At 34.1% G+C, this 18,603-nt stretch overlaps 1 protein-coding gene across 2 annotated transcripts in view; it reads right to left on the minus strand.

Moving 5' to 3' along the window:
• Window positions 1–13,112, minus strand: part of Rfx6 (regulatory factor X6) — a 51,169-nt gene extending 38,057 nt beyond the window's left edge. The window contains exons 1-4 of one of the 2 annotated variants that reach the window (XM_078019338.1): window positions 12,644–13,112; window positions 12,210–12,330; window positions 8,481–8,604; window positions 6,867–6,928 (exon numbers count right to left, since the gene is read on the minus strand). In XM_078019338.1, coding sequence (XP_077875464.1) covers window positions 6,867–6,928; window positions 8,481–8,604; window positions 12,210–12,330; window positions 12,644–12,866 — 530 coding nt within the window. In that variant the 5' untranslated portion in view covers window positions 12,867–13,112. Of the gene's footprint in view, window positions 1–6,866; window positions 6,929–8,480; window positions 8,605–12,209; window positions 12,367–12,643 lie in introns of both variants that reach the window. The other variant, XM_005336081.3, reaches the window with a different exon arrangement.
• Window positions 13,113–18,603: the final 5,491 nt, after the last annotated feature.

The following is an 18,603-nucleotide window of genomic DNA, read 5'->3' on the forward strand; positions in this document are numbered from 1 at the left end:
TGTTAGCAATACAATATTGTGCAATGCTTTGTCAATATTTTGCAATGATTGTAATACTCCAGCACATTTCATACCCAGGTTCTTCTTGAGCCAATAAAATAATCTCTCCCACTTAATCTTTCTTTTAGTCTAACTAGGTACATGTTGTCATCTCAGGGATGATTTAGTGTCTTTCAGAACAGAGACGAGATAAGAAATGAGCTGCTCCTTCTTCCTAGCAGCTAAAAATAAACCTCATAAAACTGGGAAGAATGAGTTCATGAGGAGTACACGTGGATTTTTCATTCCCCTTGCAAAATTTTATAGAACTATTCTGTTGTTAATAGATTTTCCTAAAACAAATCTTGCTAGGTAATGTTTTCCAGAAATATTCCAATATAACAAGAACATATACTGTGCCTGTTAAATAAAAAATGAGGTTTGCTTCACTGTGGGACAACTAGCTATTTTAATTTGTACACCTATCTGGAGCATGACTTATAGATTATTCTGAATAAGGTTTTCAAGCATTTCATAATTCTTTCTCCCTTTATGATTATTATACATATTTTTAAAGATACATGATAAATTCTTTATTAATCTTGAGTATGGTTGGCTAATTTCTCCAAGAAACTGTTTCCATCATCAAAGTGGCCTTTCTAATTATCTAATAAATTTATGTTCACTCACAACCATCAATTGTCCCTGGTCTTATGCCTTACATCAATAGGTAAATTTCATTTTTAATTTATGAATAAAGAAAAAATTAATTAATGCTGTATCGGATTTTAAAGTAAACATGGTCTAAAACTTGAGATTTTTAATAAGACAAATTTAATTATTGATACATTTTTTAACAACTAAAATATTTACCTTGTGTCTAATACTCTTCATCTCCTGATCAATTTAAGTTTGTAACTATATTTCTTCTTTTTCATTTCAGCCCTTTCACAGAATTCCTGAAACATATGTTCCCACTGAGCTAGTAGCCCTGATGTTAGTTTACACTACACAAATGATAACTGATAAGGAAATGATGGGATTAAGCTGTTCAGGGACTTGCAATAACTTGTTATGATAAGAGCAGCTGCCATATCAGTTTTATTAACCCACTAAATCACTACTAATAAATAAGATAATAGCTTCTGTCCATCATGTCTAAAAACCAAGATTTGGTTGAATAATGTCTATAATAAATTAAAATGTAACCTCAAATCAAACAGTCTACCATGTGCATGAAATCTATTTGTGGGCTCAGTTATGTTCTCCCTTGCTTTGTTAATCTATTCTGTATGAGGGAGTGGGAATACAGGCTCTTTTTGCTCACCATTGTACCTATATTGCCTAGATAGCATTCCTTCTCAGTTAATGCTTTTTAAATAATTAATATTAATAATGAGAATTATTTGACAGCTGGTATCCTACCTTCCAATTCTTTGTATCCCAAAAACTCTGTAAAACTATGCTTTGTACATCAATAAAAATATAAATGGGCTAAATATACAAGAATTGCTCTTCATTAATATTCTATTGTACCCATCAAATTTTTTAATTATTATTTATTTAAAATCTAACTTTAAAAATATTACAGAGACTAAAATCAGGTATGTATTTTTGGCATTGGTGGAAATCAAAAGGAAGAAAAGAAAACACAAGAAAGTAAAGTCAGTGTTGAATGTATAATCTGCCATTGGGTTGCTGGTTTTCTTGGCAGGGAAGGCGTGGTATGAGTAAAAAAATGGATGAAGTGTAATATTTGTGTAGTGTAAACCACACTTGTTTAGTGGTCTGGAGTGAGGCTTTCTGATACCTTGTGTTAATCTTTATAGGTTTTTGTTTTGTTTTGTTTTTTAATATTTTTTTTTAGTTGTATATGGATACAATATTTTTATTTATTTATTTTTATGTGGTGCCCAGGATTGAACCCAGCACCTCACATGTGCAAGGCAAGCACTCTACCACTGAGTTACAACCCCAGAAGTGGTTTCCTCTTTGGAACATCAGACTTACCAGTAGAAACAGAACTATTTCATTTTTATTTATGTATATTTTGATAGTATATAATATTTGGGCCTATATAGTGATTATGTCCATTTTTTTAAATTTATTTTAATGGATCTGCTTCTTTTAAATATTTTATTTTTTCCTTTTAATGAACAAAAGTTTGGCTCACATTATTTAGTTAAGCTTTTTTCTCTTTTACTTTTTAATGAAGGGAAGAAATAGCAGAACCTGTGCCAAGGAGAGAGTTGGGAGAATGAGTCACTGTAAGAGCCAGTTATTTCAGAATTTAGAAAGACAAGACTACAAAGTAGACACAGAATGAACTCTACTAACCATCTCTTAGTCACATAAATCAGTGTTTTCCAAACTTTGGATTTCATTCTTGGACCAGAGCAGAGGAGAAATCTTGAGAGTGCCTTTGGTCCATGAACCCAAATATATCTAAGGTCTGATTCAAAAACTATAAAACTATGATGTTGCCTTGTGCCCACAATACAGAAAAGTCTTTTAAGTCAATCATAATCTAAGATAAATTTTGTCTGATAGTCCCAAATGAAATGATTGGACATACTCAAGCTATTTTATGAAAATTTAACAAAAATTAAAAACTTATTTTGTAAGTAATCTTTATCAGAAGTTATATAAATTAATATATTTTCATATTGAATCCAACAAAGTTGAGGTAAATAAACAATAAAGTAGGACACATCAATTTTAAAATGTTATATAATAATAATTTATAATTATAATAAAATAAATCATTATACATTCAATAACAGTATGTTTAGAGTACTATACTAAACACATTAATAAAAGCAAAATGTTTTATGAAATTTGGAGAAATTATGATTTCCTGATTCTCCAAGGTATATGTACTTCATTTATATTTCATTCAATTGTTCACCATTCTGTAGACATAAAAATGTTTTTCATAAATGTAAATTTATAAAATATTAAACAGTCTAGAAATGATGATACATATGAAGATAACATACTAGCAGAAAAATATTTAGGACAAAAATTAAAAGGCAACAGTGAAATTTCATAGGTGCTACAAATTTACTTTTATATAAAACATAAATACCTCCAAATAAAATTTATGATTGAGGTTTAATAAAGTGCTATTATCTTTTTGAGGAAGAATCCAATATATTAATAAATTTTAAGAACTGTTCATTTAAAAAAAACATACTTCAAAAAAATAAAAATTTCAATTAATAATAATTGTTTTGTGAAACAACTGATATGAAAAAAAAAGGTAGGTTTTTTACTTTTAATAGTTGACAAAGCATAAAATTTAAAGTCAGAAAAACATTAGTATAAATGCCAACATTGTTATTGGGTAGTATCATTATGGCCTTGGGCAGGTTAATAATCTTTCCTCATTTGTAAAATAAACCAATTCCTATATTGTATCATTACTGGAAAGAGAAATGAGTACATGTGTATATTTGTGTATTATTCAATAAATAATAACTTTTAATTATATTGTCAATTTATGAATGCACTCAGTTACTAATGTCTATTTTTAAGGATACTGAAGTTAAAAACATATTATTCCTCCATTCATTCCTATACTTTTCTCACTTAATTCTCACAACAATTGTTTTGAGATATTCTATACTCACTTCATTGATCTGTTTTCACACAGCTACAGCTGGAAGAATGGGATTTACAGTTAGATTTGTCCAACTTCAAACCAATGTTCCTAAGCACTAGTCTATTCTATCTTTATATATATATATATATATATTCCAAATGGATTGGAACTAAATAGACCTTAATGTCAAGCAAAGAAAAATTTGTCCTTAATAGAAATTAAGAAAGCAGAATATTCTGAGTATGGGAAATTATATATATATATATATATATATATATATATTGTTTTTACTTATAGTTGGACACAATGCCTTTAATTTATTTTTATATGTGCTGAGGATCAAACCCAGGGCCATGCCTGGTCTAGGCAAGTGCTCTACTGCTGAGCCACAATCCCAGGCCCTATGCTACCTTTTGATGTACTGGTTTTCAAAATAAAAATCTAAGGACATTTCTTGAAATAAAAAAAGAAAAAGAGAAATTACATGGTTAAGAATAATTACATCAAAACTTTTACCATTTTCAAGACACACAAGTTACATCTTGTTATTTCTTCCAATACACTTAGTTTATAAAAGAAAAACTTTCCTTTTCCTCATGATATTAAAAATACCAAAAAAATGTAATAGTCATGCCATAAAAAGCAAATGGCATATCAGTAAGGCAGAAAAAAATTCAAATTGTTAATGCTTTGCCCTTGGGCACATCTATTACTCTAAGATATCAAATAAATTGCCAGAAGTCACCAAATGTTGCTATATCAACCTAAGTACTAGAGCCTGACCATGTCACAATGAACAAGGTTAATGATTCATCCCTAATCTTAAAGGCTCCTTCCAGGATTAATTTACTTTCGGTGCAGCCAGCCTGCCCACCCCTTGCAGATCCTGTCCAGAGGATTTCTCTGCATTGCTTTGCCCCTTTTCACATATCTTTCTAGTTCAAACACTATCTGATCTCTACTCTACTTACACAATTTGGAAGGAATCAAATTCAGTAAAAATCAGGCTAAACGGAGTCAACTGTGAAATAACTCTGTTAGAAGGAGAGATTAGAAGAAGAGGACCAATTTTATCTTTTTAATCTGTGATTTTATTTCTTCTGCCCAGGCCACAATACTGTTAACATTAGTTGAAATAACTTAAATTAGCATTAATTGATAATCTATCATTATCAGGCAACAGAAAGAATGTAAACCTGAATGAGACACTAAGTCCCAGTCCTTGAAATATTTATTATCTGCTTAGAGGTTGAGATAAGTTAATGTCGAATTAAAATAGATACCAAAAACAAAAACAAAAGCAAAAAATCTGCAATGAGGACACAAAGAGCCTACAATAAATCAATAGATTAAGAAAACATTCGAAAAAGAGAGTTCATGAGGCATTCATTTAAATGGGTAAGATTTCAACATACACATAGGAGAAAGGGCCTTCTGAGTAAGGGAACAGTTGGAGTGAAGCAAAGGGTAGTGGGGTGGGTGGGTAAGAATCAAGTGAGAACAGAGGCCACATGCTGAAAACTGAGAAGTAAATGATAAAACAGGAAAATGGGTTGGAACTAAATAGACCCTGAATGTCAAGCGAAGAAAAATTTGTCCTTAATATAAATGAAGAAAGCAGAATATTCTGAGTATGGGAGATATAATTGAATCTGAACTTTAGAAAGTCAGTTTGGAGAAATACTATTGAATGAACTAGAAAGACAGAGTCATAGTCAGGTTATAAAAGTGGGACTGAGGAGAGACAAATTCAAGAGAATTTGAAAAGTAGGACTTATTTCTTGGCAAATAATTAGAGCTAAGCTAGCCAGTCAGGCAGCCACTAAACACTTGTGGTTACTGAGCTCTTGAAATGCAGCCAGGTTTGAACTGAGGTGTACTAGTAGTGTAAAATATATAACAGATTTCAAAAACTCAGCATGAAACAAATGTAAAATATCTCCTTAGTTATGATTACATGGTAAAATGATAACATTGTGGATATATGGGTTAAATAAAACTTCATTGAAATTAATTTCATCTGTTCCTTTTTACTTTTTTTAATGTGGCTACTAGCAACATTTCAATTAGGTATATGAAGTCTCATTATACTTCTGTGGCTCAGCAGCAGACTAGAATCACATAACTAGACGTTGTAACATGAGACAGTGGACAAGTGAAAAGTGATAGAAGGGGAATTGGGTAGTGCCGTGACAGGACAGAGGGAAAGTTTCTGTATTTACTTATTTTAAGAGGGCATTAGCAATATATGATTACATGACCTGTGTAAGCCTACATCATGTACAACCAGACAAATGAGAAGTTATACTGCATTTATATATGATGTGTCAAAATGTATTCTACTGTCATGTATAACTAATTAAAACAAATGAAAAAAAGTCATGCAAATTTTTTTTTAAAAGAAGGCATTAGCAATAAGGACAAAGACTAGGCAAGAGTCAAGGTTAAGATGAGTAGGAGTGAAAATGAGCCATTGGATTTTTGTTCTGGTAAAATGGACTAGGACAGAGGAATATGACCAGTAGTAAGACAAGTGAGATGATATTCTTTCAAGAAATAATAAAGAAAAAAAGTAATAGAGAAATGGCAAAGGGTATAGAAGTTCTGAGATGATTTTTTTCCAGTGTAAAAAGATCTCTATATGCTTACATTTACAAGAAAGGATAAAATGGAAAACACAGTGAACAGAGGGAATAACCAAAGAACAAGAACCTGCAACTAGGATTTTACAGTAAAAGCCACAAAAGAAATAAAAAGCTAAAGATACAAAGAGGAAGAATAGGTGACACTTTATGTTTGTTTTTACATTAAGAGATGACCAAAGAGGCCATTTGTGCATGTCATTTATCTTGAAGGAGAAAGGAGATATTAAGAAATTTTGGTCTGGAAAGAAAGCTGGAGGAAGAGTATTACCTACACTGAAGGATGTTCTTTCTACTGATAGCTCTTCACCCCCTGGTTTGACCTTGTATCTTTGGGAGCCTGTGGATTCCGTTTAGTCACTATATTGAGTCATACATAACTCTTTAGTGACACTGGTTCTTTCAGTAAAGGCATCAATATTATGAAAATGATTCATTTAATTTTTTTAGAAGAATTAATAATATATTATGATTTTTATTATATTATTTCTAAATGTTATAAATCTACTTTTCTGTGTTAGAGTTGGTAAAAGTCTGCTTTATTAAAAAATAAATACCTGGTTCTACCACTGGTAAAGACAATATTTATTTTACATCTTCATGTAAAAGGGAAGAATCTATAGTTCACCTATGTATCTTACTTTGAATGGCCTCTTGTTCCAAGCCGCCGTGTGGTTAGGAGGGGAAATTTCTGGCGAATTGTCTAAAAGGGTAGAAAAGTACTTTAGTTTTTAAAAAGTTTGGGGTTTCTAATGCAAGCCACTTATAACCAATTAATTCAAGGAAGTAAATGCTGAACCCCAAGGGAGCTACAAGTTAATATATACTCTGGAAAAAGTAATATACATATTAATATACATCAATACATTAGAACAAGAAGATATTTTTTTAAATTATTCTCTTGCCCTAGAGTCAATTGCCAACGCAGATCCTCCCAGTACCTAGTTTTGCTTGAACTTACTACCAAAGTAATTATTACTTTCTTTGTGCACAGAGCAGGATGGTTTGGGTTTCTTTATAATAATTCTATCATCTAGGGAATTACCCACAATTAAATATCCATCCCAACACTGAAGAGACACCTGAATCTTATGAGATCTGTCTATGAAGTTCAGAGGGCTCCATGCCAAACTTTGTTATGTGTTAATTTCTTTGTTAAGTATTAATTATGTATTCAGTTTTTATCAGATTCTCAGGGTGTACCATGACCCTAGGTTAAGAATTATTGCTATAAGGCAGAATTACAAAATGGTAATGCTAACATGGATACTGGAAGTGGTCTTCCCAGTAACCTCCCCATTTTATAGGCTGAGTGAACTACATTTGCAAGATTAAGGGCTTTGCAGAAAGTTTCACAAGTTAGTCACCCTATTGGCCAGAACCTAGGCCACTGTATTACCATAAGCCATATCATACTTCTTCCATAAACAGATGGATTTTCCAAAAAAAAATAATTTAATTATTTTGTTTTTTAAACTGAGGAGCTAGACCAGAATATTCATTACTTTCTAGACAATGAGTCCCTCTACAGGTTAGAATTTGGATTTCACTCTGTATTAGATATATAAGATCTGAAACCCAAAGCACTTACAGTTTTTCTGTGATAGCTTAGTTCTCAGGAAACAGATCAAGATAAGGATCTCAAAGAACAATTCTTTCCCAAAAGACTGTTTCCTGATTCTCAAAATGATATCAACACATGTAAGTATAGTAATGTCAGTTCCATAAGTTCCTATTGAAACCATACAGAGTAGGCAAAAAGGAATGCTTTTAAATCAGAGAAATTTAACCAATCCCATCATAAAATCTTCATGTACCAGGTATACACATACTTCAAGTGAAATCAAGAGTTAGAAAAACTATTTAGGTATTGGAATAAAATTCTATTAAAAACTCAAACAACCTAAATAATAAAGACAACTGCTAATTGCATCAACATCTCCATTTAATTTTGCTTCTCCACACTAGCCATACCACACTCTTTGATGCATACTTCTTTGAAGGAAAATGCTACTGTTAAACAGAGCTTACTTGAAGTTTACATTAGATCTTTTGACAGCCAGGGTTCTAATACTCAAAATCAAGGTTTTACTATATAGCAGTTCCAAACACAGTCCTTAAGAGATTTCAATTATGGTTATAAAGTGAATGTCTTAACATTTTCTAAAGGAACTTCCTCAGATAAATTTGTTCCCATATTGTCTATCAAACACAACGTTAGTTGTAAGGTAGTATAATCAACATATGCCATTTACCTTTCCAAAGGTGGCAGCGCAAGCTGGCTCTAATTTCTCTTTCCTGCAGAAATCTAAATAGTGTGCATATAGGATACACCGAGGTAAGCAAACTCCTTCACACACAATGTAATTCTCTTCAAGCCTAAGGAAAAAGTAAAAGAATTAGGTCTACCTTTCTTTCTTTCTTTTTTTCCTAGCTTTTCTTTATTACTCCTTTTCTTTTTCTTTTCTCAATGACTTACTGCTTATTTTGAAAACAGACTTTACACATGAGTTAATGAGTAGATTTCCTTTATTTTGGATATTATTAAAAATCAGATCAGGGTGAATATAATTAACAATAATGCACTATCTATCTCAGAATAGTTGTAAGAGAGGAATTTGAATGTATTCATTGAAAAAAAATGATAAAATATTAAGGTGATGAATATGTTAATTATCCTGAGTTATCACTACCATATGCACACACAAATCAAATCATCATATTATACCTCATAAATATGTACAATTATTATGTATAAACAAAAATTTTAATAGAGATTACCCTGCATGAGCCTGACCAATATAGTAAGCTCTAAAAAGAAGGCCTAGAGGTCAGAGATAGAAGACATAAAAATTCCAAAGTAGTAGCAAACTCCTGAAGATCTTGAAGAAACATATTGCTATATTTTGAAGAAGGCCACCTCTCAGAGAGTGATAGTAGTTAAAGTGCTATTCTTTAAAAAAACCCTGAGTTACTGATATTTTTATAATTTTCATTTAAAGTTATAGATTATCTTGGTAGTATTAGAACTGGAAATCAGTGAAAAACCTAACTTCAATTTTCACTATTAATTAGATTTTTTATTTTATGTGTGCAAATTAATTTGCTTTGAAACAGTGCATCTTGGTTAATAACACTTTAAAGAATAACTAGCAATGATATGAGCTGAGGACTTCAGTTCAATAGGAGCAAGGAACAGATGCTCTGAAAAAAAACAGTGAGATTTGAAGAAAACCCAGAGCCTCAGATGAGATTTCAGCAAGTGACTTCTTGATTTTAGCCTGGTGAGACAACAAACTGAGTAGCAAGATAACCCATCCTAGACTTCTAATCCACAGAAACTGTGAGATAATAAATTTGTGTGGCTTTAAGGTCAAAAAAAAAAAAAAACCCCAACAATCAGATCACAAAGATTAATATTAGAAGAGCAAGAACCCCAGTGAACATCTGCTAGTGCAATTAAAATATCACGGCTAATGTATAATCACTCCTACCTAGTCCACATTGCAAATATTAGGTCTTACTTCTATACAAATCCCCTCTCTGTTCATCATGATTTACTCTTTGACATACAAATACCAGTGGCGAAATTGAAGATGACAGGTTTTTAAAAGAACATTCTCAACATGAAAGGGCTGCCAGACTTCAGGTTGGCAAATGCTTCTACTCCCTTACTTTCATTCACAAACTACTTCTGAATCCTGAACAGCCAGGGAAAGATTAGTGATGCAGTTGCTGGTGAAATTCATATGGGTAAATTCAATTCCCTTAAGTCAGAAATAATACTGATCTATTCCATCCTTATACTTTTTAAATGTAACTAATACTATGATTATCTAAAACTCCAAGTGTATTTGAAATATAACATAATTCTCAGTGGATATCTCTAAACATAACATACATTACTTAAAATCTTATTATATATATATAATTTATTTGTAATTCCCTTTGACTTGCAATTAACTGCATATTTAAATAAATGAAATATGAATATATTGTGTTATGACTACCTGAACAGCAATCTAGAAATTAGAACTTCTAGATTCTATTCCAAGTTTTTCTAAAACTTCAATATGTGATTTGGGGTTAAATTTACTAATGCCAAATTTATGTATAGCAAAAGCACAATTATTTATAATACAATAACAATGAAATATTGAGCATGCATTCAGATTAATATTGGGGATGAAATCCTTCAAGTTTTCTGATTTAACATATTTAAAATATTTAAATAATTCTAACTTAAACATTTTACAAAAAGTTCAAGGAGGTATTCCCTGAGCAGATAAAGTATCAGAAACCAATTTTTCTGTGAAGAATAAAAGAAAGAGAAGAAGGAGGAGGAGGAGGAGGAGGAAGAAGAGGAGAAGGAGGAGGAGGAGGAGGATGATCAAAAACTCCAAAACTAAAATGCAGTGTTTCAAAACAAATTAATTTGCACACATAAAATCAAATATCTAATTAACAGTGAAAATTGAAGTTAGTCAGGTTTTTCACTGATTTTCAGTTCTAATGCTACCAAGATAATCTATAACCTTAAATGAAAATTCTAAAAATATCAGTAACTCAGATGTTTTTTTTAAAGAATAACACGTTTTAGAATAGTTGAAAATTCAAATAAAAAGACAGTGCTTTACAGTTTTGAAAATATGCATATTGTTATGAGAACTATTCAGCTACTTGAAATTATATCTAATAACATATATATTATGACCACTTTCCATCTATTTTGATATTGTTGTAAGCATTATTTTGTCTTCAAAATACAGAGTAATCCTAGACATTAGTAGTACAATAGTAATTTTGGGTAAGTTTAAATATGTTTTTTTAATCACTCAATATGAACTGAAAAAATGAGAGTAATCATCAAAACACCTCCATAATATATCTGAAATCAAAACACTTTTGCCCCAATCATCCCAAATAACTGAAATAACTGTGAAAATAACTGTGTCTAATATATTCTAGATAATTAGCTCTATTGTTTGCAGTTCTAGTATATTCTTAACTAGAAACCATGATATCAATTCCAGTAGTTAAAATATAACTTTAGAGGAATATTTGGTCTATATTTCAAATGTTTAAAAGGGTACCAACAAATAATCACAGAAATTACAAATTGTAATTTAATATTTAAATAAATAAAAATACAAATTGCTAGTATTTTTAGATTCTATTTTTTTCTGCTGTGTATTTCTAAGGCTTAGATTTTATATATATACATATATATGTATACACATACATATACAGAGAGAGAGAGATTATATAACTAATCAGTAAAAAAGTAATATCTATACTTTTTTATGTTTGAAATTTGGGAGATAATTTATACCTCTATTTTTTTATACTATGCAAATAAGTACAATATTTATTTTTACTTTAGAGCTCTTCTTTTTAGGAAAATGTTTTATATATGCAGAAAGCCTACTGATAAACTCCTGATTTTAAAAGATTTTGCACAAAATCCAACTTGTGATTTTTCACTATAATAAATCACATATGACAGGTACTATAAAAATAGTTGAATATTTGTTTAGGTTAATAGTAATATCTTACCTGATTTTTCAGTCTTCTACTTCAAACACATTTGTCTATCTTAGGGCCAATACTATGGATTTGGACAACATTAAAATCCTTCTATGTTTTAAGCTGTTTTTTGAGGATCATGTTTTATAAATTAAAAAAGAAAAACTGCCAAATAACAAATATATGAGGACTGAATAGATTGCATTTAAGTACATAAGTCATAAAAACCTTCATGATTGCTTACATTTGAAGAAATGTATCATTTTAGTCCATAATGTGGAGCCGCTGATGTTTCATCTGTACTAGAATTTACCTCCATGTTAAATGGTCAGTGAAAAAAAAAAACTGATAAATTCCTATTCCGTCTTTTAAATTTGCCTACTCAAAATTTCAGAGAGAAACAAATTGTGAAAACAACTTCAACAGGTGCATAAGTATACTCCTTGGGCCAGTCTTACCACTGCAGCGTGAGCTGAGTCTGCTTCTTTTTATCCTTCATAATCTGCGTGATGGTTTTCTTCTGAGAGATGTGTTGATCGGTTGCTTTTGTTTTGCTGTCTTGGTTATCTGCATCCTCTTCTTCGGAAGAAAAGTTACCGTTGCTTAAATGCATTTCTGATTGCAAGTTTAAGGAATGATAAAGGAGAGGAAAGGGATATACAATCAATTAAATTGCCTCTCAAAGTTTGCCTCCAATGGGGTGGGTGCCCTATAGAAAGGACAGAGGAGTTATGCAAAAATCCCTTAGAATTAACAATCTCTAGTGGACATTTTCCCTGGGGAAATATGATTTGGACAGAACATTATACGTGTATGCATTTTGAGGCGTGTTTATGTTTGTTATTGGATGTCCTCGTACCAATCTCAGTGCAGGAGAAGACCGAGCACTCACCTGATTTAATTCCCCCCAGCAGCTCCGGGTCTTCCCCTTTCTCCAGGCTGCCCAGCTCGCCCCGGGGCTGCGCTTCAGCCACCAGGTAGGCTCTTTCCTCTGGGTAGACGAGCAAGTCCTTGTCCAGGAGCTGCACACAACACTCCTCCTGGATCTCGGGGGAGAGTTGGGGCGAAGGTTGAGCTTGCAGGAAGGCGTCCTCCAGCTCCCGGACCTTTGCCATGCTCCTGGCCGCGACACCTCGGCACCCTCAGCTCGGCCAGCTCCCCAGCTGAGCCCCAAGCCCAGGGCGGGGCGGGGCGGGGCTGGGGACCCGGGCCACCCGGGCGGGGGAGGAGGCTGCAAGCTCCCCAGTCCCTGCACGTCGGAGCGGGGACCCCGCGGTGCACTGGTACAGTTCAGACAGCCCCTGGGCGGAGGCGGGTCGAGGCGGGTCCAGGCGGGACTGGCTTCCTCCACCTGCCTGCTGTCCCGGCAGATGCTTCCCTAAGAACTCACTTCCTCACCTGAGCCCGTCACGCCCTGAACTAGGGAGTCCCATTCCCCGCCCTACTTCTCCCTTCTCCTTCCCTTTCCCTCATTTTGTGCTGACTCTGGGGACGTATTTCACAACCCAAACTTCCAGAAAGAGCCCAGAAAGTTTCACTCCTCTTAGTGGGAGCTTCAACAGTCTCGTCCCCACCCTTACTTTCAGGAGACCTAAACCTGGCACCCTGCCAAGCAGCCTTCACTGTACAGGCCTAGAGTACGTTTGCATCTTTGCACAGCTTGGATCCGATATATTTGTTCCCGGAATAATCTTAGGCGTCTGTGAGGACTTCAGTGATTTAAATCACAGCCCATCTGCCCGCGGATGCACAGGAGCTCCGACTTCTGGGCCTCATAGCCTTCTGAGGTGTGGCCCTGAGCTTGGAGGAAAAGGTACATCTGTTCCCACTTACAGTATTATGTAATTTAAACTCGTCCCTGACGATTGATTTCTCATTCTCAGGCTTAGGGGTAGTGCAACCGACATTTGTTTAAGTGAAAAATGAAATCGCAATAATTTTCTACTTCAAAGTGACAAGAATTAGGTGTGGTGGGTTAAAAACTTGTGTTTCATTTAAGCACAAGCACTCCACTGGGTGGAGACTTGAGGTCCTGTTTCCAGATTACCCCCCAATCTTCCCTTCCTTCCATCCTCTGTTCTTTTGACAAATACACCCTGTCCCTAGTGATCTCTAGGAAAAGCACGGATCCTGCTTTGATTCACATTGCCTCAACACCCCTAACCTGTTTTCCTCTTCTGGAATGTTAGAGAAATAACCATTGAACTTTAATATTAATTGATCAAATTGAAATTGAGCATAGAAAAAAATGAGACCCAACATGGTGGGTGACTGAAGGTACAATCATGGGGAGGAGTAATACAGTCTAAGAGCATTGCTTTAACAAAACAGCTAAAATTTATGGCTAAATTTGAACCTCCAATTTTAGCATCACCTGTTGGGAAAGGCAGCAATACTCTTTCAGAGACTTTCTCCTTACCTGGTACCTTTGGCTGCTGGGTTTGGTAGGGGCCACCCATTCACCAACACACCAAAAGCCCTTAGTCTATTCCTTCCCTAGGACACCCTTGTATACCAGTTTCCATTCCCTGAAAGGCCCAGAGCTTGCTCAGTGCTAAAATTTAGAATGTTCCCACTTTACAAAGACTCCTTCAGCCTCATTCTGTAAAGGAAGTCCTAGTGATTAACTTTGGGTACAGAAAAAGACTCTAACCACTTATATCACATAACCAGGAGAAAAAAATATTCAGGAAATGTATTGGAATTTCTATTTTTTAAGTTTTAAAAATTATTGTATGTGTGTGTGTGTGTAAGTTACACAGACACTAGGTGAATATCTAGCAATTATCCAATTGAAGTGATCAATGAAAACACAAACCAAAATCATTTAAAATCCTAAGTAAACATTTATGTCTTAATTTTAAGTGAACTATCTACCTAAAATGTTACCATGAAACTTTTTTGTTCCTCTCTTCAAAAATAGGAAATCTGATTAGACATATAATAAGGGATTGAATCAGTAATCAATTAACTTTCAACATTAAAAAGCCCAGGACAAGAAGCCTTCAATGGTGACTTATACCGAAAGTTTAATGAATTAATGCCAACCTTCCCAAACTGATGGGATGCAGTGAAAGCAATGCTCAGGGGAGGGAAACAAAGCTGTCATCATCCAAGTTGCCATTTCTGTTATAGGGGTTGCCCCATTATCCACAGAAGATATCTTCTAAGACTCTCAGAAGATGCCTGAGACCATACTTAGTACCAAACCCTATATATGCTGTTTTTTCCTGCATGTCCTATGGCATTACCACATAGCACCAGTTAATCTGTCTTCCTTTGTTTTATATCCTAGTGCCTCTTTTGCAGCATTACCCTTGAACTTTGGGGCCACAATTAAACAAAATAAGAGTTACTTAAACACAAACACCACAGTACTGAAACAGTGGAGCTAATAACTCACACAGCCATTAAGTGACTAAAAGGCAGGTAGCATATTCACTGCAAGTATGCTAGATAAAGGGTGATTCTAGTCCCAGACCAGATGCACAGGGTTTCATTGTGCTACTCAGAACAGTATGCATCTTAAAATTATTTCTGGTATTTTTCATTCAATATTTTGGAATTGAGATTTGCCATGGGTAACTGAAACTGCAGAAAGTGAAACCTTATATAAGAGCAAAGATTACTGTTTTAGAGAAGTAATAGTGATAAGCAAGTCATTAGGTCCTAGGCAGGAAAAGAGGTAAAAATGGGCAATGGTATTTAAATATAGCAATTCTTAAGATTTTGGTTTTTCAAAAAAACCAATCAATAAATGGGCAAAGGAATGGAACAGACACTTCACAGAAGTACAGTTAACCAACAAATATACGAAAATATGTTCAACATCACTAGTAATTAGAGAAATGCAAATTAAGAGTACACTGAGATTCTCCCATCAGAAATGGCAATAATCAAGAATACAAGTAACAATAGATGTTGGCATGGATGTGGGGGGAAAGGACATTGCTGGTGGGACAGCAAATTGGAGCAACTGCTGTGGAAAACAATATGGAGATTCCTCAGAAAATTTGGAACGGAGCCACCACTTGATCCAGTTATCCCACTCCTCAGTTTATACCCAAAGGATTTAAAATCAGCATACTACAGTGATGCAGCCACATCAATGTTTATAGCAGCTCATTTCACAATAGTTAAACTATGGAACCAACCTAGATGCCTTTCAACAGATGAATGGATAAAGAAAATGTGGTATATATACACAACTGAATATTGCTGAGCCATAAAGAAGAATAAAATTATGGCACTTGCTGGTAAATGGATATAAACTGGAGACTACCATGCTAAATGGAATAAGCCAATTCCAAAAAACCAAAGGCCAAAAGTTCTCTCTGATATGCAGATGCTAACGTACAAAAAGTGGGGGAATAAGAAGTTCATTGGGTTAGACAAAGGGAAATAAAGAGAAGGGAGGGAGGATGGGAATAAGAAAGACAGTAGATGAATCGGATATAACTTTCCTATATTCATATATGAATACACCACCAGTGTAACTCCATATGATGTACAACCACAGGAATGGGAAGTTATACTCCATGTACATATAATATGTCAAAAGACATTCTAATATCACGCATATCCAAAAAACAAATAAAAAAAGAAAATTTTTATATTCTCTTTAAAAATTTTATTTATGCCATTAACTTCCTTCCCAGGGGGAAATGCGAATAAATATAGTCATGTTTTATGTTTATATAGTAAACATGTTTTATGTACACACAAATAAAATTCTGCACATAGTTGGACAGATACACCAGAATACCTGTAAAAGTTGATTCTATTTTAAGAAAAACATGATAAAAATAAATAAATAAATAAATAATACCAAAAAAAGAGAAAAACATATGATATCTAAAAGAGAAGATTTTAGGAAGTTCCTGAATGACAATATCTTCATGCCTGGAGGCCTTCAGTTAAAGAGGAAAGGAAAAGGAATTTGGAGTCAGATGCATTTAGACTCATTCTCCATGTGACTGGAAATAACCTTTCTATAACTTAAATTGGAAAGCATCTATTTGGGTTTTTTATTTTTATTATTTTTTAGATATACATGACAGTAGAGTGTATTTTGACATATTATGCTTACATAGAGTATGACTTCCCATTCTTTTGGTTGTAGATGATACGGAGTTACACTGGTTGTGTTTCATATATGAACATAGGAGAGTTATGTCTGATTCATTCTACTGTCTTTCCTATTCCCATTCTCCCTTCCTTCATTCCCCTTTGTCTAATCCAATGAACTTCTATTCTTCCCTCTCCACCCCTTGTTGTGTGTTAGCATCTGCATATTAAAAAGAACTTTTGACTTTGATTTTCTTGGGATTAGCTTATTTCACTTAGCATGATAGTATCCAGATCCATTCGTCATAATTTTGTTCTTTTTTATAGCTGAGCAATATTCAATTGTGTATATATACCACATTTTCTTCATCCATTAATCTAGGTTGGTTCCATAGTTTAACTTTTGTGAATTGAGCTGCTATAAACATTGATGTGTCTGCATCACCTGTAGTATGTTGATCTTAAATCCTTTGAGTATAAACTGAGGAGTGAGATAACTGGGTCAAATGGTGGTTCCATTCCAAGTTTTCTGAATGTCCATATTGCTTTCCACAGCAGTTGCTCTAATTTGTAGTCCCAACAGCAATGTGTAAGACTATTTCTATCAACCTTCCTTCTGTGAAATTGTCATCCTTCCCATGATTTTCTTTCTGTTTTAGTGGTGCTGGGGATTGAACCCATGGCCTTGTGCATGTGAGGCCAGTATTCTATTAACTGAGCTATATCCCCAGACCCCACCAAGATTACTTTCTTCCTCACATCCTTCCCAACAAATATTGTTACTTGTATTCTTGAACTTGCCATTCCAACTGGAATGAGATGGAATCTCAGTGTAGTCTTAATTTGCATTTTCCTAATTGCTAGAGATGTTGAGCTTTTTTTTCATATATTTGCTGACTATTTATTTTCTTCTTCTAGGAAGTACCTGCTCAGTTCCTTTGCCCATTTATTGATTTTTTATATTGGTGTTAATTTAAGTTCTTTGTATATCCTGGATATTAATGTTTTATCTGAGATGCAGGTGGCAAAGATTTTCTCCCATTCTGTAAGCTCTCTCTTCATGTTTTTGATTGTTTCCTTTGCAATGAAGAAGCGTTTTAGTATGATACCATTCCATTTATTGATTCTTGATTTTACTTCTGTGCTTTAGGAATCTTGTTGAGGAAGTCGGTTCCTAAGCCAACATATGGAGTGTTGAGCCACCATTTTCTTCTAGTAGGCACAGGGTGTCTAGTCTAATATGTAGATCCTTGATCCACTTTGAGTTTTGTGCAGGATGAGAGATAGAGGTTTAAATTTCATTCTGCTACATATGGACTTCCAGTTTTCCCAGCAACATTTGTTGACAGACCTCATGAAACCTCTTCTGGAATCCCCTTGAATCCCTTTTACATTTTCTGGGCACCTCTTCCCCAGCTTCTGCCTCTTTTTGTTTCCAGTAACTAGAATCAAGACCACCAACCTAGAGCACCCCAGACTTATTTGGCTTCCAGACCACCATTCCTCTTAGAGGAATAGGCACCAGGATGGTTAAATATTCTCTGGGTACCCCTAATCCAATGGCTGATGATTAGAGAGACTGAAAGCCCAACCCCTGGACTTCATTGTTAATCTGGAGTGCAATTTATAGTCCATAACTGCTCTGTGAATCAAGCTGAGTCATCTCCACTAGATCATCCTCAAATCTCACCTGTGTTTGATTTCTCTCTTCTGCTGTCCTTACTCCTTTAGCTTTTTCTCCCAGAAACACTTCCTTAAAATCACCTTTGGTTCAGATTTCAAAGA

This window comes from Ictidomys tridecemlineatus, chromosome 8 (genome assembly GCF_052094955.1).
Source record: "Ictidomys tridecemlineatus isolate mIctTri1 chromosome 8, mIctTri1.hap1, whole genome shotgun sequence".
In the NCBI taxonomy this organism is placed as follows: domain Eukaryota; kingdom Metazoa; phylum Chordata; class Mammalia; order Rodentia; family Sciuridae; genus Ictidomys; species Ictidomys tridecemlineatus.